This window comes from Pithys albifrons, chromosome 2 (genome assembly GCF_047495875.1).
Source record: "Pithys albifrons albifrons isolate INPA30051 chromosome 2, PitAlb_v1, whole genome shotgun sequence".
Classification (NCBI taxonomy): domain Eukaryota; kingdom Metazoa; phylum Chordata; class Aves; order Passeriformes; family Thamnophilidae; genus Pithys; species Pithys albifrons.
Window position 1 is genome coordinate 118871446 of NC_092459.1, and position 21418 is coordinate 118892863.

The 21418-nt window shown below is 50.8% G+C and overlaps 2 protein-coding genes across 2 annotated transcripts; one reads left to right on the forward strand and one right to left on the reverse strand.

Annotated features, from left to right (window-relative positions):
- Positions 1-4881: 4881 nt before the first annotated feature.
- On the reverse strand, positions 4882-5529 carry LOC139668518 (small basic protein 1-like). Its single transcript, XM_071548119.1, has 2 exons — positions 5472-5529; positions 4882-5012 (listed from the first exon to the last, which is right to left on the reverse strand). The coding sequence occupies exons 1-2, from the start codon at positions 5527-5529 to the stop codon at positions 4882-4884; spliced, it is 189 nt and encodes a 62-aa protein (XP_071404220.1).
- Positions 5530-9921: 4392 nt separating this feature from the next.
- On the forward strand, positions 9922-11379 carry LOC139668519 (cygnin-like). Its single transcript, XM_071548120.1, has 2 exons — positions 9922-9979; positions 11246-11379. The coding sequence occupies exons 1-2, from the start codon at positions 9922-9924 to the stop codon at positions 11377-11379; spliced, it is 192 nt and encodes a 63-aa protein (XP_071404221.1).
- Positions 11380-21418: the final 10039 nt, after the last annotated feature.

Genomic DNA, 21418 nt, shown 5'->3' on the forward strand with positions numbered 1-21418 from the left:
CAGCACTCACCATGTCCCCAAGTGCCACATCCACGTGGCTTTTAAATCCCTCTGGGGGTGGAGACACCACCACTGTCTTGGGCAGCTGTGCCAGGGCAGGATAACCTTCCAGTGAAGAATTTTTCTTAATATCCAACCTAAACCTCCCCTGGCACAACTTGAGATGTTTCCTTTTGCCCTGTCTCTTTTCACCTGAAAGAACAGACTGGCCCCACCTGGCTCCACCCTCCTGTCAGGAGGTTGTAGAGAGCAGTAGAACACGTGCAGGAGTGGAAACTATGCCTGAATTGCTGTGGGTTTCCAGCTAAACCCACGACACTTTAATGCTGTCTTTTATTCACCCCTCTCGTGTCAAGATTTCATGGTGTTCCACATCTTGAAAAGAGAGGCATTTGGGGAAAAAACCCCTCTTTGTCTTTCCTGACTGACAGATAAAGTGGCTTGAGAAATGATCACAAGGTCACAGAACAGCCTGAGTTGGAAGGGACTCAGAAGGACCATCGAGTCCAACTCTGACTCTGCACAGGAGAACCCCAAAAATCAGACCACATGCCTGAGATCATTGTCCATTTATGGTGAATATCAATTAACACAGCACCATAAATTGCAGCTCCAAAATAAAAGGTGTTTCCCTGAGCTCTGTTTTTAGAAGCTACAACATCACACAGGTTGCCCAGAGAAGCTGTGGCTGCCCCATCCCTGGAAGTGTCCAAGGCCAGGTTGGACAGGGCTTGAAGCAACCTGGGCTGGTGGGAGGTGTCCCTGCCCATGGCAGGGGGTGGAACTGGGTGGGCTTTAAGATCCTTTCCAACCCAAATCATTCTATGATTCCATAACAGATTGGATCCTGGCAGAGATTCCTTTTCCTCCTGTTTTCCTCTCTAGGTTATTTTCAGTGAGATAAGACTTTGACAGAAACATTTTAAAAGAAACCAGAGCAGCAAAAGCCCCTCTTTGCACACAAATCTGGAGTTCCCAGATTCACAGCCTGGTGCTCTACATTTGAAAATGTGTCTCTGCTTGTAGTGACAGTCAGTGCATCTGCCCTGGCAGAGGGAGGAATGCCAGGCAGGAGGAGAGGGTCTGCCCCAGAGATTCCTGTTAATGTGCCCATCTGCTTCCCTGCACTTGCACCCACATGGAAGCACAGGCAGGGATCAGGGAAGAGCCTGCACTGGCTCTTCTTTAGCGTTGGGGCCCTTCTGGTTGAGTGCAGTTTGTATAAATAGCAAAGAAATGATCCATCAGGGCTCTTTCTGGTTGATGTCTCCTCAATAAGAACGAGGCTGAAGGCTCATCAGATCTCAGCTTTCCCTCTCTGAGTGGTACCTATGAGTCTCCAGCTCTTCCCTCTTCTTCACAGGAAGATTCACTGTCATTAAAAGGAGGCAAACACATGGGAAAAGCCAAAAAAAAGAGGCTCCCAAAATGCCTGGCTGGAATTCCTGAGATTCATCAAACAACACAGTGCAATGAGGCTTCTCCCTGTTCACTCTCCCTCTTGCATTCCCAATCTCTACCTGGCAATCAAATAACCCACACAGAACTCTTCATTTACATATAAAATTAGGGGGTTTTTCCCCATGTGCCTCACTCTACATCGACCTGCACTGAATTTCATCAGCCCCATTTGGCCTCAGCCCCTCAAACCGGTGAGGTCTTTCCACAGCCCTCACCTTGGTTACCTCAACAACACAGAATTAGTAACAAACTTTGCTGCCTTTCCATTCTATCCCTTTCCTGCATCTTTTATGACCAAATTTACTGCTGTAGCCCCAGCAGTGCTCCCCATGACCTCCTTTTCCTGCATCTCCACCCCACAGTTCTGGTCCCTTCCTTTTGTAGCCCAGTCTCTCTAGCCCTCATCTGCTGTCTCCTTTTGGGAACTCTGGTAGGTTTTAGGACAAGATTTTCCTGGTTTTCCCATGTTATTATATTTAAAACTGGTACAATCCTGGCTGGCAAACCTTGAAGAATTTTTTCCCCATAAAAACCAGCATGTCTCATCTTTACACAGGAAAACTTTCTTAAGCAATAGATCATAAAATCATGGAATGGTTTGGGTTGGAGGGGACCTTAATGATCATTAGTTCCAACCCCCTGGCATGGACAAGGACACCTCTCACTATCCCAGGTTGCTCCAACCTGGCCTTGGACACTTCCAGGGATGGGGCAGCCACAGCTTCTCTGCCCAACCTGTGCCAGGGCCTGCCCACCCTCACACCCAGGAATCCCTTCCCAATATCCCCCCCAGCCCTGCCCTCTGGCAGTGGGAAGCCATTCCCTGTGTCCTGTCCCTCCAGTCCTTGTTCCAAGTCCCTCTCCAGCTCTCCTGGAGCCCCTTTAGGCTCTGGAAGGGGCTCTCAGGTCTCCCTTAAGCCTTCTCTTCTCCAGGCTGAGGAGATCACACACTGCCCTTAGGAGGCTGGTATTTCATCCTTGAATTCCCTTAAGACTTTTTTGGGGGGAAAGATCTGGATCTTGGTGATTTGTTGTTTCTTATTCCTTCTCTTCCATCTCCTGTAACTTCAAAACAAGTCCCTTCATGAGTCCCTACAAAGGAGAGTTCAGCATCAAGACCTTCCTTGTGCAAGGTGAGCACAACTGCAAACATTTCATTCAGCTTCTGTGGAGCAGCCTTAGCTTTTATTAGTTTTATTGCTCTGGCCACACTCTCTGTCAGGTTTCATGTTCCTGATGTGCTTGGAAAAGAAAAAAAAGACTTATTTTTAGAGGTTTCCTCGCCTTTTGCAAGCTCTTCCTGCAATTCTCTGCTGAGCTGCCTTATTGTGTTTTACACTTTGTCAGGCCCAGTTTATTGTCTTTTCTATTTCCCATGTTTGGACACAGTTTCAGCTTTTCCTTTCTAACAACCTCCCTCATCCCACTGCTCTTCTGTGACCTTTTCCTTCTGCTCTTTCTCAGGGCATTTCTAACAGCTGTCATACATTTTCCCCGAGTCTCCATCACGGCGGCCTCAAACAGCTCCCTCAGTGCTTGCAAAGAGTCTATTTGCAGGCATTCAACTCCTTTAACTGTCCCCTTTATCCTCTTTTTAACAGTCTCCACGTTTTTATAGAGCTGCCTTATTGAGATTAAGTGCATAAGGAGTGGCCTTTCCACCCCCTGTGTCTCCTGCAAAGGTGTGGAGAGCAAGCACAGTGTGACCTGTGCTGCAGAGGGACCTTCCTGGGGGACAACTTTGAGCCAAGTCCAGCAGTTGGTGTTTTCTCCCTGTAAACACAAGAAACTCCTGTAATCCAGTATTTCATCAGTCCTGGCTCTGGAGGGTTTAAATATTAAATTATTTCTCCTCAAAAAGGTGATTTCCAGGATACAAATCTGCTACTTGGCATAGCTGGAATTTGTAATCTCGTGGGATCATGGAATGGTTTGAGTTGAGAGGGATCTTTAAAGCTCATCTCATTCCAACCCCTCTGCCATGGGCTGGGGCACCTTCCACTATCCCAGGCTGCTCCAACTGCTGGTGCTGGAAACATTTTTATCTGCAGAAACATTTTGAAGGCTGGAGAAGCAGCAGAGTGAGAGGCACCACTTCAAACCCCCATTTTGGAGTTCATTCACTCTCTCATGGCTTTTCCTTTCACTCTTCTCTCACAATTCTACTTTTTCCTTGATGAAAAATGGTAAAGAAACAGGAAATGAAGTTTTTATTCTTGTTCAGCATTTTCCTCTGCAGTTTTTAATCAAACTTCCACCCTTGTGTGTCTGTGAGGTGTCACCAACACATGGTGTGTGTAGCTGAGTTTTCCTTCTCTCATGTCCTGTTGTGTGGGATCAGGTGAGTTTTTACTACAACCAGTGGCTCTTGGTGGGTCATCCTGTATCAGATGGGATATTTTCCTGCTGCCCAGTCCTCAGCCTCTGCAATCTGGGTGTAACCCCCTCAGAGTCCTTATCTCACAGTTTGCTCTCCTGAGCATCCTTCAGTCCTACTATTACCAGTACAAAGCCTTTTCCTGGGTTTGCAGGTCCCCATGGCTGGAAACTGGTTGCGTTTCCTGGAGGTTTTCACACAAACTGGGCTGTTTTCTGTCCCATGGCCCCTTTCCATCCAAACATCTCCCCCTGCAGTGTTGCTCCCAGGGCTTGTCTGGCTGCCCTTTTTGAGCCACCCCACTCCAGGTCATTCCATGTCCCCTTGCAGAACACCTGGAGTGAAAGGTCCACCCCACAGTGGAGTGGGTGGGGAAGGGGACACTGAAGAAATCCTCGTCTTTTCTTCCATTATTGGTGACCCCCAATGGAATAACCTGGTCACAGGCTGTGCTGGGAAGTCACTTGATTAGTACAAGGGTGCCCAGGACAACCACAGTATCCCAAAACCTGAGTGGCCACACTGGGATGAGGATGGACACCCCAGGAGTGGGATTTTGGGGTGGAATGGAAAGGTGGTGGCTTTGTCTCTGATTTCTATCCCCCCATGGAATAGAGAACCTTTGCTGAGTGGAACCAAAGGGGCTTTAGGGGGCTGTTGGATCCCCTAAAAACAAACTGGGATTTATCTTGTGGAGGAGGGAGGCACAACACCAGGCAATCAGCCTCTGCCAACCTTTGCCATGGCCGTGCTTTGAAGCAAGAGGAAAATCCCAAAGCCTTTGCTTTTCCTGTGTGTCACTTTGGAGTTAGGGATCAGAAACCCCCCGGGGCTCTCAGGGGTGTGTCATGATCACACTCCAGGGAGTTTTGGCTGCCAACCTCTCCTGCCTCTCCCCTCCCACGAGACGAATAAACCACAGAGAACACTGAAATCTTATCTGCCCATCTTTACTTGGAAACCTGCGTGGTCACAGCAGTGATCACAGCGCCGGGAGCTCCACCCTGAGCGCTGCTGCTCCTCCATGGCCGGGATCCCTCCAATCATTTTCCCTTTTTGGGTGGGGGGATGCAGCAGTACATCTTCCCACAGGATGGGCTGAAGGTCCACTCGTCGGTTTTGCCACACATGTAGGAGCAGTACCCGTCACAGGAGCCCTTGTGCTGCCCATGCCCTGCAGTGGGAGGGAGGGAGAGGAGGGTTATTGGGGAAAATTATAGAGGTGTAGGAAGGAAAACCCCTAAATTTATCCCCTTGCTGCTCCCCAGTGCTACTGATGCACTCACTGGGTGTCTTTGGGTTTAGACCCACATGGGACAGGACATGTTTTCTGTCCCCATTGAGCTGGTGGACCACTGGACACTTACAAGCCATTCCTCTGGATCTTCAGCATGAGTGTGAGAGCTGGATTTGCAGTGTGGCATCCACCTCATCCCAGATCCTTTGGGCAAGCTTGGCTGGGTACAGCAGCCAGGGCTGCCTGCTGGTGCCTGATCTCTACTGCCAAAGCTGGGTGAGAGGAACCACCTCCCTCACCCCAAGGCATTGACTGAGGCTGGAGAGGAGACAGGCAGCTGTACCCACAGCCTCTGGGGTCACTCCACTTCTCCATATCCAGAAGTCTCTGTCTTACCTGGGGTGGCCAAAGAGAAAAGCAGGAGCACAGCAAAGAGCAGGCAGAGCACCCTCATGGCTGGAGGCCAGGGGAGGTCTCGGCACGGGGAGGAAGGTGTATCTGAGCTGACCAGGGTGGGTGGGGGACTGGGGTTTTATAGAGGGACTCCTGCCACAAGTGGTGTGGTGAGAGGAGAAACTGGAGCAAACCCCTCTGCAGAGAGGTGGTGTTTGCTTGCTGGGGTGTGCAGTGTCACCCCGACCCACTGGGGCCACTCACAAAGGCTCTTGGCAGCCAGGGCTGTGCTCCAGGGGGCACACGGGGGCCATTCCTCTTCTCCAGATCTGGCTACCAGGATGTGGCCACCAGAACATGTGGAGCCACCAGGAAGCAGAACCTCTGCCCAGCAGTGCAGGACATTCAGTCTGGGCACCTTTCTGATAAGCTCTGGACACTGTCTGCAAGGCATGGACACAATAGACAATATCAGGACATCAGATCTGTGATAGGGAATAGTTTTAGGGTGCATCCAACCCTGACTGGTGCACTGCCAGTGAGGCTCATGGAATCATGGAATAGAATCACAGCATGGTTTGGGATGGAAGAGACCTTAAAGTCCATCTTGTTCCACCTCCTGCCATGGGCAGGGACACCTTCCACTAGTCCAGGTTGCTCCAAATCCTGCCCAACCTGGCCTTGGACACTGCCAGGGATGGGGCAGCCACAGCTTCTCTGGGCAACCTGTGCCAGGGCCTGCCCACCCTCACAGGGAAGAATTTCTTCCCAACATCCCATCTAACCCTGTCCTCCATCAGTTTAAGACCATTCTTCCTTGTCCTGTTGTTCTATGGCTGCGTGAAAAGTCCCTCTTTGGCCTTCTTGTAAGTCCCCTTTAGGCTCTGGAAGGGGCTCTCAGGTCTCCTTGGATTCTTCTCTTCTCCAGGTGACCCCCCCAGCTCTCCCAGCCTGGTTCCAAAGGGGCTCCAGCCCTGGAGCATCTCCAGGGCCTCCTCTGGACTCACTCCAGCAGCTCCACATCCTTGTGCTGTTGTTCCCAGGGCTGGAGGCAGCTCTGCAGGTGGGGTCTCACCTGAGGGGGCAGAGGGGCAGAATCCCCCCCTTCCCTGCTGCCCACACTGTGGGATGTGCCCAGGGCATGGGGGGTTTCTGGGCTGGGAGTGCTCATGGGGGGCATGTCCAGCCTCTCCCCCACCAGAACCCAAAGTCCTTCTCCCCAGGGCTGCTCTCCATCGGTTCAGCCCCAGCCTGGGTTGATCCCAGGGGTGTCCCATCCCAGGGGCAGGATCCTGGACTTGGTCTGATTTTCATCACATTGATTTGGCCCAAGATCAATGTGGGTATTTTGCCAGAAATCTTTAAAGAACGATTATGCAGCTGATTAAAGGGGTTGTAGGCAAATATGTAAATGAAGCTGAGGAAATGAATTGCCACACCACATCTGATCAGAAACCTGTTGTTATTTCAGTGCCATCCTGCCTAATAATTTTCATGTCTGTCTAGCAAGAATGCTTAAAAAAATGACAAATAAGAAGCTGAAAAGGACTGCAAAGCATTAGAGGAGAGGATTAGCATTCCAGTGGATCTTCTCATGCTAAAAAGATGATGAAGAAACTTTAATTAAGTAATAGGGAAAGCTACCTTGTCTATACAGAGAAGGATAATGAGCTGGAGATACAGAACAAGGAGTTTCTGGCATTATGGGAGTTCTGCAGGGAAACTTTGTGTTGCAGGAGATCACAGGGAGGCACCAAAGAGCAATGTCACAGTGTTGGGAAACCAGCACCAATTGTCCTACAAGTGCAAACAAAAGGTAAGGTGGTGAAACACGGGATGTACCCACTGCAGGGCACACCCCCTGGAAAGTGCAGCCATCCAGCTGTGCACTCCATGCCCCAGGAAAGCAGGAAAGGGGCTTGAGGAATGGCAAGAGGTCAAGAAATGTGACCATCTCCCTCTCCTGGCCCGGCTGAGGCACCTCCAGTGCTGGGGGTAGTTCTGGGCCCCTCAGACAAGAAAGACATTGATGGGCTGGAGCTTGTGCAGGGAAGGGAACGGAGCTGGGAAGGGCTGGAGCAGCAGGAGCAGCTGAGGGAGCTGAGATGGCTCAGCTTGGAGAAAAGGAGGCTCAGGGGGGACCTTCTGCCTCTCTGCAACTCCCTGACAGAAGGAGGGACCCGGAGGGTTGTTGGGCTCTGCTCCAGGGAATAGGGACAGGAGGAGAGGAAACGGCCTCAGATTGCACCAGTGGAGATTTAGATTGACTCTTGGGGAAAAAAATTGTTCACTGAAAGGGTTCTCAGGCATTGGCACAGCTGCCAAGGGCAGGGGTGGTGTCCCCATCCCTGGGGGGATTTAAGAGACATCTGGATGTGGCACTTGGGGACGTGGGTTAGTGGTGGCTTTGGCAGTGCTGGGGGGAACAGCTGGACTTGATGTCAGAGGAATTATCCATCTTAAAGGGTTCTGTGGTTCTATGAATGAGATCTGACATGTGAGAAAAGACTGAAGCAAGTGGAATAATGATGACCAGAAAAGAGAAGACACAGAAAACATGACAGTCCTTAAATCCCAGCGATGGGATATATTGGATAGGTACAGTCTGCTCTGGGAGGCCAGGATGGGAAGTCAGTGCCCAGTCAGAAGAAAAAGCTCCTCACTGGAGCTACGGGGAAGCCTTTGTAGTGACAGGAATGTGGAGCAGAAAGAACAGAGTGTGGAAGCACCAGTGCTGAAGGTCTTTAAGGAAAAATGGACCAAGTCCTGAGAACAGCAGTTGAAAATGGTGGTGATGGAGCAGAAAAGGTGCACAGACTTCTCTACTTTGCTTTTATCCAGTTTCTTCCCTCAGTCAGATCACAGGGAGGAACATAAAGCTGGGCCAAGTCCCAGTGAAGAGCCTGGTGCAGGCACAAGTGGGAGCTGGGAAAGAGTCCAAAAATGTGTGTTCTCACTCAGTAAAACTCCCCACCCTCCAGTCACAGGAAATTTGTTGACTTCCTCAAGAAGCTTTTACATCTGATTTTTAAGTTTGCACCTGCTACTTTAATTTACAAATGGCTTTTTCAGTATGTTTGTCCTTTCGATGCATTTTAACTCCTCAATTTTCGTGTCCAAGTTCCATGTTTCAGCTGTGCTCAGTGTGAAAGAGGAATTTTTTGGTTACATTTTTATTAAATGCATAATTTACCTTTGCATCCCACCTGTTTCTAGGGTTGTAAAAATTGAAGAACTGCAGTTCTGTCTTCCTTAGGCCTCTGGAATTTTTACAGCTTGAAATCCCCTTCCACTGAGTGTCTCTCCCCTCAGCTGATGAGTGCCAGTACATTTAATTTTAAGAAAACAAGTGCCCAGCTCTGCCACCTTTCTTTTAGCATCTTCTTTCCCTACCACAGACCACCAGAGATGGGGAGATGAGCAGAGCACACACCAGTGTGTCACCCCAGAGACTGATGCAGGACTCCCAAACCTCCTTCCTGACTGGCTTTAGGTATTTCAGACCCAGAGATTATCTGTGCTTCCAAATTCTCAACCATAAACTGACACTGATTCAAGGTTTGATGTTTTGCTCTCCTGTTTCTCAGTGTTGTAGGATTGATCTTCAGCCCTTTGCAGATTTAAGTTTGAGGATACTGAGGAATTCTGCACCAGCAGCAGCCTCTTGTCCCTCCACCACTTGCCTCTGTTTTTCTGGCTGTTTCTCAAACCATTAAACAGCCCAGTGAGCTGGGGCTGGAAAAGAAAAGTTCCCTCGCAGAATTTGGCTTCTGTTTGAAATCCCAGGACTGTCTGGATGGTTTGTGAGTAAGAGATGATGATCAAAGTGTCTCCAAGGCCTGGGATCTGTCAGCTCCAGTGCTCCTGCCCATCCATCAGGGGGGTGAGAGGGGACGACCAGAGACTACACTGACTGTGGTGGTTGATGGATTTATCAGGGATGGGAACATGGGTCCTTTCCAACCCTCAGTCCCACATGGTGATCAGTCTGGACAATGGAGGGAGAGTTATCAGTGCATCGTAGCCCCATTGCATCCTGCTGCATCCCTGCCAGAGGTTGGGAAAGGCCTGAAATTCCCTGATACTGATCTTGTTGTCCCCCATCACTGCACCCGAAGATCTCCATCAGGTCCCTCTGACCCATCCTCAGGACTCTGCTGCCAACAGCCCCTATTCTTTTGTGTTCCAAGGTGTGCTGAAATCCCATCTGATATTGGGCAACCCATCTGGGGAGGAGGTGGCTGCCAGCAGCACACAGGGAGTTCTTGTGCCATCACTGCCCGTCCAGCCGACAGCGGCACGACTTGGATGAATTCCCGAGTCTCCCCGGCATCCTCAGGGAAAGGCTCTATAAAAACCAGGAGCTGCAGCCTCCCTGCACATCATCTCCTCCCTCTGAGTTCTCTGACTCTCCTCTCTCCAGCCTTGCTGAGGTCCCAGCTGAACTCCAGCCATGAAATTCCTCTACCTGGTCTTCGCCGTCTTCCTCCTGGTCTCCCTGGCCACTCCAGGTAAGATGGGGTTAGATGAGCCTTTTATTTGTTGGGATTCTTCTAAAATAACTGTAGCTCTTGCAAATACAGTTCTTGCCCTCTGAGGTGGTTGCTCTAAACCTGGCCAGGTGCTTTAATGACTTCTTCCAAGGGACAATAAAATAAGAACCACCTCAGAGGGATTTATAGAGAAATAATCTGTGAAATTCTGTGAAATGGAGGTTAAAACTTCAGTATCCAGCTTGGAAGTGAGTCCAGCCCAGACAATTCCAAACAAGAGTCTGGACTTGGCCACTTCTGGGAGCTCAAAGACATCCTTAGTGCCAGAGGGGACTCTCCTGGGCAACTCATTTTCTCTGTCAAAGCTCACTAGTGAGTATGTTTAATGCCTTTAAGCTGAAAGAGGGTAGATTTAGTTTGGATATTGGGAAGAAATTCTTCCCTGTGATTGTGGGGAGGCCCTGGCAGAGGTTACACAGAGAAGCTGTGGCTGCTCCATCCCTGGAAGTCTCCAAGGCCAGGCTGGTTGGGGTTTGGAGTAATCTGGTCTAGTGGAAGGTGTCCCTCCCCACGGCAGGGGGTTGGAAGGGGTTGATCTTTAATGTCTCTTCCAATCCAAACCATTCCATGACTATGTTTTATTTCCTGATGTTCCATGGCTCTCGCTGCTAATCCCTGTTTCTGAGACTCTAAAGCTCTCTGGTCCCTGCACAGGAGTAAAGAGGGGATTTGGGGCTGAGATCTCCCAAACCAGCATTAGAAACCCCCTTCAGAGATTAATTCTCACCCACCTGGGGCAAGTCTTTCCCTGGACCCCCTTTTAACCTTTTTGGAGTGAATATTTGGTGCAAGGCAGCTGTGGGGCCAATTTTAAGCCCTTTGCAGCATCCTTGGTGTGCTGCTCTGCTCTGAAAACACTGATCATTTGAGGAGAGGTACAAGACCAGGAAACAGAGATGTGCACAGAGAAGCATCTTATGAACTTTGCTTTTGGGGGTTCTCTCATGAGGGGGATGGAACTGTTCTCCTTGGGACCATCTTTCTCAAACTGCATTTGCAGGGAGATGTATAAGGAGCTGCTCAGGTTTGTGCCCTTCAAGGTCCCTTCCAGCTTTGGGGCTGGGCTTGGGCAGGAGCTCTGGAAGAACAAAGCAGGACCTCCCTAAAAACAGGGTCTCATCCTGCTGGCCACTGTCACCCACCTTGGAGGGGATGGGAGGGCATGGAAATGGAGCACAGAGGCACCTCTCCTGACCCAACAACTCTCCCTCTGTCACCCTGCAGGCTATGGGAAGATCCTGAAGACCTGCTCCAACGTGGGGTACTGCTCCAGCCAGTGCTTCAAGGGGGACACATGGTCCTACTCTGCTGACTGCAAGAACTACTGCTGTGTCCCACCTGTCTGGAAGGGGAAATAGGAGCTCAAAAGGAAGCACCTGAGGAAGAGGAGGCACCATGGTGGCTCTGGGAGCAGTCCCAGCTGTGTAACCCAATTGTCACCCCCTCCTCTCAATAATTAAAAAGAGAAAAAAAGGAGCTGTAACTCTGGCATGTGTAGTGTGGTCAATGGTGTTCCCATGATCCCTTTTAAATCATCCAAACAGATTTCCCAAGCCCAGACCAAAGGCTCATCAGCACCAAAAAACCCTGAACTTTGACTGACAAGGAGCAGCAGAGCTGGGGTGGGGATTTGGGAAAAAGGGTTATTTTCCCTGGAGTAATTTTCCCTCTTGCCTTCTCCATGGCCCTTAACACAACCCTCTGGGAACAGCAGAGAATATTTTAGCTCTTTAGTTCTTTTTTGGGTTACAGGTTATAATGGGGGTGGTTCAATAACATCTCCCCTAACCACAAGACAACTCTCTTTCCATGAAAATTGCAGCAAATCCACAGATGTGGGAAACAAAGTCAGGGCAGGGTAATGAGAAAGGAAAACAAACCTTAAAATACCTCCCTCTCTCCCACCTACTCCTTCCTGAGCTGAGCTTCACTCCTGAACTCCCTCCCTCCTCCCCTCAGCAGGGGAACAGGGAAGGGGAGCTGTGGCCAGTTCGTCACGTGTTGTCTCTGCTGCTCTTTCTTCCTCAAGAGTTGGACTCCTCACACTCTTCCCCTGCTCCAGTGTTGGCCCCTTTTCATCGGGTCAGTCCCTTAGGAACAGGCTGATACAGTGTGGGTATCCCATGGGGTCCCAAGCCCTGCCTGGTCCCTGCTCCAGGGTAGGCTCCTCTCTCCATGGGGACACAGCTCCTGCCAGGTCCCTGCTCCAGCCTGGGCTTCTCTCTCTATGGGGACACAGCTCCTGCCAGGTCCCTGCTCCAGGGTGGGCTCCTCTCTCTATGGGGACACAGCTCCTGCCAGGTCCCTGCTCCAGAGTGGGCTCCTCTCTCTATGGGGACACAGATCCTGCCAGGTCCCTGCTCCAGGGTGGGCTCCTCTCTCCATGGGGACACAGGTCCTGCCAGGTCCCTGTTCCAGAGTGGGCTCCTCTCTCTATGGGGACACAGCTCCTGCCAGGTCCCTGCTCCAGGATGGCTTCCCACAGGTCACAGCCCTCTCTGGGCTCGCTGGGGTGGGGTCTCCAGGGGCTGTGGGTGCCTTTCTGCTCCCCCCTGGTCCCCCATGTGCTGCAGGGGCACCTCAGGGTCCTCCCCGGGGCTGCCCCTTGGGCTGCAGGAGAACCTCAGCTCTGGCCCCTGGAGCAGCTCCTGCCCCTCCTGCTGCTCTGCCCTCCCTGGGGCTGCTCCTCTCACTTGTTCTCACCCCTCTTTTCTCTGCCTGCAATTGCTCCTGCACAGCAACTTCTTTGCCCTTCCTGACTCTGTTATCCCCGGGGTGCTGCCACTGTCACTGATGGGCTCAGCCTTGGCCAGCAGTGGGTCCATCTTGGCTCCAGCTGGAATTGGCTCCACTGGACACTGAGGCATCTTCTCACAGGAGTCCCCCCTGCCTGGCTACCAAAACTTTGCCATGTAACCCCAACACAGAGTCCAACAGTGAAACAGCTTCTGCAAGGAAAAGCTGCTCCAACCAGCTCTGCTCCCCCTTGCCTGAGGAGGGGTCTGTGTGGCCTTACCCACCACTGGGGGCCACCTGGGGCTCTGCTGGATGGTATTTCCAGGTGAAATTTGTTGTGAGTTACTGTTGGCATTACCAACCTACCTAATGCAGGATGTTTTCATCCGTAGAGGAGTCAGGAAGCAGAGGAGCTATAAGGGAGTGAGTGATCATTTCCCTTCTAGAGAGGGGACAGCTGTGGGGGTGCATTGGGAAAATTTGGGGCAGTTTAATCCTCTGCTTTATCTTCTCCTCTGCTTCTCTTCTGCGACCTTGCAATGCGATGGACACTGCAGAAAGGGAGAAAAACTGCAAATCCACAGGGACTTGGATCTGCTCAGCCTCTTAGAGCTGTGGCATCCAGTTGGATGGAAAGGATGGAGTGGAAGGGACCCCCTGACTGCCATTTCTTTCACATGGATAGATCTGGAGCAAGTGCTTGTGCAGATTTTGCTCTCCAGGGCAGGCAGCCCCAGCCGTGTCAGGCCATTCCAGAGGGAATGGTGTCGTGCTGTGCCAATATTGTCCAGCCTCAAACATTCACTCACTGCCAGGGAACACACCCTGCAATGCCTCTGCTTGGGTTCAGCCTCTTCCTGCACTGGAGGTGCTGTGCTATTTCTTTCCTTCTCCACAAGGGAAAAAGAAATGAGGAAAGGAACACATTAATCACAGTCTGGTATAAATGGGAATGCCAGGACTTCTTTTTCTCCTGCCAGTAACCTGGGATGGTGGAAGGTGCCCTTGCCCATGGCAGGGGGTTGGAATGAGATGTGTTTTAAGGTCCCTTCCAATCCAAACCCTTCCATGATTCTATGATATTTCCCAGCATGTGGTGAAGGACATTTTGGGTGGGCAGTAGAGGCATAAGTGGGTTGTCATGCTGGTCATCTCTGCCCTTAGTGCTTTCCTATATTCCATTAATAAATGTTTGCAAAGTCCTACACTCAGAGACTAAAGCTGAGTTGCTATTTATCCTATCTGCAGAAAGTGCCCTCCAAATCCCTTGGATGTGCTTGACACAGGAGAAATTTGGGAAATTTTAGGAGTTCTGCAATAGTGCTGTCTGTGTTCAGGCAACTGATTGAATCCCAGATGTTTGGCTTGGACTGCTGAGTTCACCTTCAGCCAGAGGGGTTTTTGGTAGGAAAGACACTCCAACTTTGTAGCAACTCACATGCCAATTGCCACAGTGCTTTGGATTCCAGTAGAGGGTCTAGAGCTCGACAGGGAATGCACAGGGTGGCACTGGCTGGTGTGGTTCCAGTTCTCCCTGATCTCTGTGAAGGGAGAAAGAAGGGGTCTCCAAGTCATTGCTGTAACACTGATCCCCACAACCATTCCTATCAGCCACCCCCACGTGCCCTGAGCAGGGACTGACAGTCCCAGTTGTCTGTGCCAAAGCTTTGGCAGCCAGACCGAGAGGAGGCCAAGCAGCCACGGGAGGGACACCTGCAGAGGCCACATGAGATGCCCTCCCAGAGCCAGTGACAAACAGGCACAGAGTGGAGGTCTCATTGTCAGATGGCCACTGGGTTGGAGTGACACAGGAGCCCATTAGGCAGCAAACAATGTGTCCTGGGACAGCAGCAGAGTCACGTTCCTCCTTAACTCTGTCTTCCCTGGCAAGAAATGGCTATAAATATCAGGGTCTCCAGCCTTTTTCTCAGCAGCTGATCCAGGATCCCTCTGCAAGCTGCATCCCAGAGCTGCTGTGATCCTGGTGGATATCCAATCATGAGGATCATCTATGTTGTCTTTGCTGTTTTCCTCATGGCCTTGATGGCCACACCAGGTAAGGTGCCAAATTGTGTGGAGCAGAAATGAGAGATAATAGTGAACCATAAAAGAACTAAGGTTAAAGTGTTCAAGGAAGTGTTCAAGGCCAGATTGGACAGGGCTTGGAGCAACCTGGTCTACTGGAAGGTGAGTGAAACTGAACGATCTTCCTTCCAATCCAAATAATTCCATGATTCCAAAAAAATATTGCTCCAGGAAAGAAGGTGTGGGTGGTGGGCCTTGTATGGAGATTTTGGTTGGGTTTGGTTCACAAGACTTTTGGAGTGCAGTTCAGTTCCAGGATCACCCCATCCTAGACTTAGACACACCTGGGGGTCTCCATGGGAGCTGAGTGGTGTCATGGACATTGGACTCTGCTGCTGACCACGATGAATTAGTCTATGGAGAGGTACATCTTTCTTTCTTTCCACAGCCAAAAGCCAGTCAAAAAAGAGCTGCAGAGGGTATTGCTCCAGGACATGTGGTAAAGGAGAGAAGGAGGAGCACACTGAGGACTGTGGGAGGCTGCACTGCTGCCTGGCATACAGGAAAAGGAAGTAGAGAGGAGGAAGGAAACGGTGACCTTTGCAGTAGTTTCTTCTTGTCTGGTGGAAGTGGAGTTTGATGCCTTCATTAAAAAAGACCAGTTCTCACCCTGAAGTGTGCTGTGTGGTTCAATGTCCTCCAAAACGTTGTGTGCAGAGGACTGGGAAACATCTGGTAATTCTTGCCAGATAAGTTCTTGTTTATGGAGGTGACATTGTCCAGAGCAGATACTGTCAGTTGAAGCCATTCCTCCTTCTCCTGTTACTCCAGCCCCTTGTCCCCAGTCCCTCTACATCTCTCCTGGAGCCCCTTCAGGCTCTGGAAGGGGCTCTCAGGTCTCCCTGGATCCTTCTCTTCTCCAGGTGAGCCCCCGCAGTTCTCCCAGGCTGGCTCCAGAGCAGAGGGGCTCCAGCCCTGGATCTCCATGGCCTCCTCTGGACTCACTCCTTTCCTTTACTGAGGGTCACAGAGTGGAGCAGAGGAGCAGAATCCCCTTCCATGACCTGCTGGCCCCACCCCTGGGGATGCAGCCCAGGATGCAGTTGCCTTTCTGGTAACCTGAACCAGCAGCCCAGACACAGTCCCAGTATGGTGATGGTTTCAGTTTCAAAAGTCCCTTCGGATTTCTTCAGATGTCCTTGACACGTGACCAACCTTCCAGGCATCTGGGATGTCCCAGCTCCAACTCTCACTCCCCTGCACTGCCATTAATTTGGGAGTGACCACAGCTCTGTGAGGAGCTCTGTGCTTACTGAGGGGACATTAGGAAGGCACAGGGTCCTTGGAGGAGAAGATCTCCAGGAGGAGAGAGGCACAACATGTGAGATCACAGATTGGCTCTGGCAAGGGCTGGTACAGCCTAAAAATGGTGTCGTGGCTTCTGAGTCTGCAAATTGCCATCTATAATTAAGTTTTGTCCCCAGAAGCATTTAGTTTTTTCCTTCATCTCTCTTGTGTCATTCACCCCTGTTTTCTCCAAAACAGGGTAACTCTCCCAAGGAGTTGGCACAATGGGATAAACAGCCCTTGGCATCCATGCTGAGTGATGAGGAGACTCTTCTCAAGGAGGCAACGTGGGGATCCTGCCCTCCAACTGCCACTTCCAGCCAGGGCAGCACCTCTGGGCACCTCCAGGGACACCTGAAGGAGAAGAATCTGGTCAATGTGAAAGCAAACCATGACCCACTGGTGAGAGTTGAGCTGCAGCCACTGACAGCAGCAAAAGAAGTTGTGTAGAGCAGAGCTTGGGAAACGTAAGGAATAGTTGGGGAAATATATCCTAACCACCAGAAATCATCCATTTCAAACCATTTTGGAGGGTCTTACCACAGGTTAGGCAAGAGGCCAAATAATCCTGTGCTACCAAGGTGCTAAATAACAGCCCTGAGGCTTTTGCCTTCCTGACACTCATTTAGACCTCACACTGCTGAAGAAATCCCAACAGGAATGCACAGGGAATGCAGCAGCTTCTCCTTCTCAGGTCAAAACACATTCCCTGTGAATTATCCAGCCCCACTGCTGTGGGATGGTGCTGGATGAACCAGGCATTGCTCCAAAGGGCTTCCACCTTCCCCTTTTTGTTCTATGTTTTTATTTAAACAAGACTTTAAAATGCTCAGACATGAAAGAAAACAACTTGCCTGATCTCTTCTTTTCTTTGGACAAACTGATAGTGGGAAGGGTTAGATGGGATGTTGGGAAGAAATTCTTGGCTGTGAGGGTGGGGAGGCCCCCTTGGCACAGGTTGGGCAGAGAATCTGTGGCTGCCCTGGAGGTGTCCAAGGCCAGGCTGGACAGGGCTTGGAGCAACCTGGGACAGTGGAAGGTGTCCCTGCCCATGGCAAGGGGTGGAATGAGATGGTTTTTAAGGTCCCTCCCAACCCAAACCATTCTATGATTCTATGACTCAATGATTCTCTGTTTCTATGATACGAGGGTCTTCTTTGCTCACGATTTTCTGGGAAAACAAAGAATAAGACAATCCAGGGAATTGCCTTCTGCAGGTATTTGAGGACAATTTTTCCTTTCACCCTCATCAGTGTCCTCAGCTGTGCACTCTGGTGTCACCTACAAGACACAGGGGAGTTACCCCAAGCCCGGAGGAAGAGGGTTCCCCATCTCCGATGGAGAGGAAGGAAATCACAGTTTTCTCAGTTTGAATGCACAGCAAAGGGAAAGGATTTAAAAGCTCAAGTGAAAAATGGATCTCTGCAGTTTCATCAGAGAAAAACAGCCAGTCCCAAATCTTTTCCCCTTCCCATCTGTCCTCCACCAACCCCAATCCCAATTTTACCAGGTGGGGCATTTATTTAAAGAAATTATTTTATATCTAAGGAAAAATGTCAGCAATACTTCTGCCACATTGCCCTCATTTCTTCCCCATCTGCAATCCTGAGGCTGTAGCAAAATCCTTTAGGAAGGGCAGGAAGACCTATTCAGAGCACTGGGAGTGATGCCCACTGCTTGTGCTTCCAATGTGCCTTGGGGAAACACAGAATACACTACAGATAAATAAATTCCATCTTTTAGGGAGGTTGGGGCCAACAGAGCCTGTTGCAATTCCAACTTGGCTGCAGGTGATTCAACTCCCTCCTTGTCTGGGATGTGCCTGTTCACTTTGCTGGTTGGAAATACCTCAAGATGCTCTGAAAGGCAAATTCCAGCCCTCCCAGCCCCTTCCCAGGATCCCACTCATGTTCTGACCACAACACAGGCCAAGTGCCAGGTGAGAACAACAGCAAAGGTGTCCCAGCAAGGGTCAGGGGTGGCAGAGGGAAGGGGGATTGCTCACACACCAGCCATAGTCTGGACATGGCCAGGTAGTGCCAGTTGGCCTCAGGCCCAGAAAACAGGCCCTGGCACTGCTTAATGGACTGGAGGAGATGCTTCCAGTGTGTCCAAGTCCACGGGAGCAGAGCCAGAAACACACTGTGAGACTTGTTTCTCTGTGAATGGTGAACTGAGGGAAACAGAGAGGAGGATGCTGGTTTGTGTTTGTGTCCCCAATTTTCCATAGGCTGCAAGTATAATTTGGAGAGAAGGGTGAACTGATGAAAGGAATGCTTGGAAAAGAATGGAATTTATATCTGTGTTCCCATTATTCCACTTCCAAAGACAAAGCCTGGAGAATGGAGATGCAGGGGGTGGGCACATGGAGGGCACATGGATGGGCACATGGAGGGTACATGGATGGACGCATGGAGGGGACCTTGTTTCCAATCCTGAGGAGCTTCTGCAATGAAAACTGGGGCAGAGGAAATCTGTGGGAAGGGAGGTGGGAATCTTTGTAAAGGTGGTGAGGCCCTGGCACAGGTTGCCCAGAGAAGCTGTGGCTGCCCCATCCCTGGAAGTGTCCAAGGCCAGGTTGGGCAGGGCTTGGAGCAACCTGGGATAGTGGAAGGTGTCCCTGCCCATGGCAGGGAGTTGGAATGAGATGGCTTTAAGGTCTTTTTCAATCAAATCACTCTGTTGAGAGGACACACTGGTCTTTTGTGGGAGGGTGACCAGTGGCACAGGCTTTGGCACACAGAGAGGGCACCAGGTGGTGGAGCTCATCCCACCATCCTTGCAGAAGGAAAATTTGGGACTAGAGACCACAGAGAGCTGAGACTGCAAGCCAGTGTATCCCTGGCTCCTACTCTTACCCCTGGAGTTCTCAATCCAAACACCCCCTCCCACAGATGTTGCCCTGGGCACCATGGATAGTGAGGAATGTCTGAGAAGCAACCCAGGCTGCTGGGGCTGCTGGCACAAAGGCAACTTGGCTCATGTACAACCGAGGGCAAATCCAGCTCTCTGTTCCAGGAGAAGACAGGCACGACTGCTGTTCCAGGCAGACACCAGCACCGGCAAAATCCCAGCTCTGTGTGCCACGGGCTGTGCCAGCCGCGGTGTCAGTAATCGAGGTGAAACGCGGATCTCCTGCTCGGAGCCCAGGAGAAGATTTGGGAAAGGCTGCCATCTCTTGGACAACTGCAAAATAACGGGCCCTGCCTGGGAAATGCTGCTCACGGGCACGAGGGATGCCCGATCCAGCCTTTTCCTTGAAGAAATGCGTCCACTGAAGTTATTCCCTCTCTGTGCTTGCCCCCCCGCCAAGACCAATCCGCATCTTTATTTAGGGCAAACTAGGATCAGATCCGGGAATGATCTGATTTTCTGTCAGGATTTCTGTGCCCCTTGGCAGTGGCTGCATCTGCAAGGCTGGAGCTGCACATCTGGAGAGCTTTGTTCAAGCCACCTTCCTTCCACCTGACTGGCTCAGGTCCTGCAGGCAGGTGGAAGAGGTGCCACTACGATTTGGGACAGCAGTTTGGGGGCTCTCTCTGCCTACCCCTGCTGCTGTGAGGCGATTCCAGGGGCTCCTTTTACCTTTCCACAGAGCCCTTTTGGCATTTGCAGCTGGCACACCTGCTCTCTCAAGCCCCGAAGTGGAAGCCCTGGCACTTGGTGCTGCACTCCTGTGGCTCCCTGTCCCCTGGGTCCCCTCCATTGCTCTGTCTCCCAGACCCAGCTGCTCCACAGCTCGAAATGCACCCAAGCACCTGCCTGCCTGGTGGCCCACTTTTCTGCAGATTAAACATTTGTCTAATGGCCATAAGCTGCTTAAATATGTCTTGGGCAAAGCCCCTTTGTGAGTATCCCGAGAATAAATGGCTTCCTGCTGGGACCACTGCTATGCCCCCACTCCAGAGCATTTCTTGTGATGCCTTGTTTGTTTTTTTCCCCTTTTGTGCATCCAGTGTGCTCATCTCCCTTCCACGGGCAGAAAGGAGTGGAAAATTTACCCCACGGACAAAGGGCAATGGTCTGTGTTACGCAGCCAAAATCCCCAATCCTGCACCCCTTTTCCACCCTGCCCCATCTCTCAAGGATATCCCAGTGCAAGCACCTTCCCCCATCCCACACTGTCATCATCTGTCAAGCCAACACCACAATGTTCAGGATCTGCCAATGGATGAGTGTGCAGCACTTCCTAATCAGCCTGACAAAACCCAAATAAAATCACAGCCAATATATCCATTGCTTCCAGGATTTTCCACCCCCACAAGCCTGGCAGCTTTACATCTCCATTGCTTTGTCCTGCCATCTCTGGCTGAGCTGAGACCTTTAACCCAGCCCCCAGAAAGCATTAAATGCAAATAAAGTGACTGTCCCAAAGCTGGTTTGGACATTACATGGCATGGGAGGATGATTGAGTTGACCAATACTGGGAATATCTGCCCCAAATAGTAAGAATTGTAATTTTTTTTTCAAAGGGAACCTTTTATCTTGATAACTTCAACCTATTACTCAATTTCTGTCTCCTGAGGATGTATGATACAGACCCCTCTGCTGCACCCCTTTCTTACCTATAGGCAAATGCTGACTCTAAAATCTGAATAATAACACATCTTGCCATGTCCTGAATATCCAGAAAATAAACAGCAGAAAAGACCCAAGCGTGAGGAACAAAGCAAGGAATTCCAGCAACACCCTGTGGCCTAAAATCAAAGGGATTCATCCAGGGCTTAAGCTATTAGAGGGGGTGATGCTAAGCTGGGGCTCCTAAGCTGTGACTCCTTGAATATTAGAGAAGGAAAGTATGTGGGGGAGGTGGCTGGGATGGAGAAATGGGGAATGGCTTAACAATGCCAGGCTTTAGAGAGTCATGGGGGTTGGGGGCTGTGATTCCCCTTGGGAAGGGTGGCCTGGTAGGAGGTTTTGACAGTCCAAGGAATGGGAGGGTGACTGAGTTGACCAATACTGGGAATATCTGCTCCAAACAGCACAAATGGGGCTTAGAGCATCATGGGTGGGGGTTAGAGCATGGTAGGGGTTGGGGTTTGTGATTCCCCTTGGGAAAGGATGGTCTGCTAGAAGGGAAGAACTTGTGGGCTGCGTGGGAAGGTGAAAAGGAGACAAGGTGATGGTATTGCCCAAAAATGTGTTCTGCTTTTCAGCTGGAACGTGGGGTGCCCCCCTGGCGTTGGGAATCCCAGGGGAGGTGCCCTGCAGGCAGAAGTGTGGGAGCCCAGTCCTTCAGCTCCCACAGCTCGTGGTGCTGCAAGGGCTGGGAGAGAGCAGGAGTGGGCC

Excerpts from the sequence above, each read along its gene's own strand:
- LOC139668519 (XM_071548120.1), top strand. The coding sequence starts at position 9,922 with ATGAAATTCCTCTACCTGGTCTTCGCCGTCTTCCTCCTGGTCTCCCTG. Across the intron at positions 9,980-11,245 it reads GGTCTCCCTGGCCACTCCAG|GCTATGGGAAGATCCTGAAG; the intron begins GTAAGATGGGGT and ends GTCACCCTGCAG.
- LOC139668518 (XM_071548119.1), bottom strand. The coding sequence starts at position 5,529 with ATGAGGGTGCTCTGCCTGCTCTTTGCTGTGCTCCTGCTTTTCTCTTTG. Across the intron at positions 5,013-5,471 it reads TTTCTCTTTGGCCACCCCAG|GGCATGGGCAGCACAAGGGC; the intron begins GTAAGACAGAGA and ends CTCCCACTGCAG.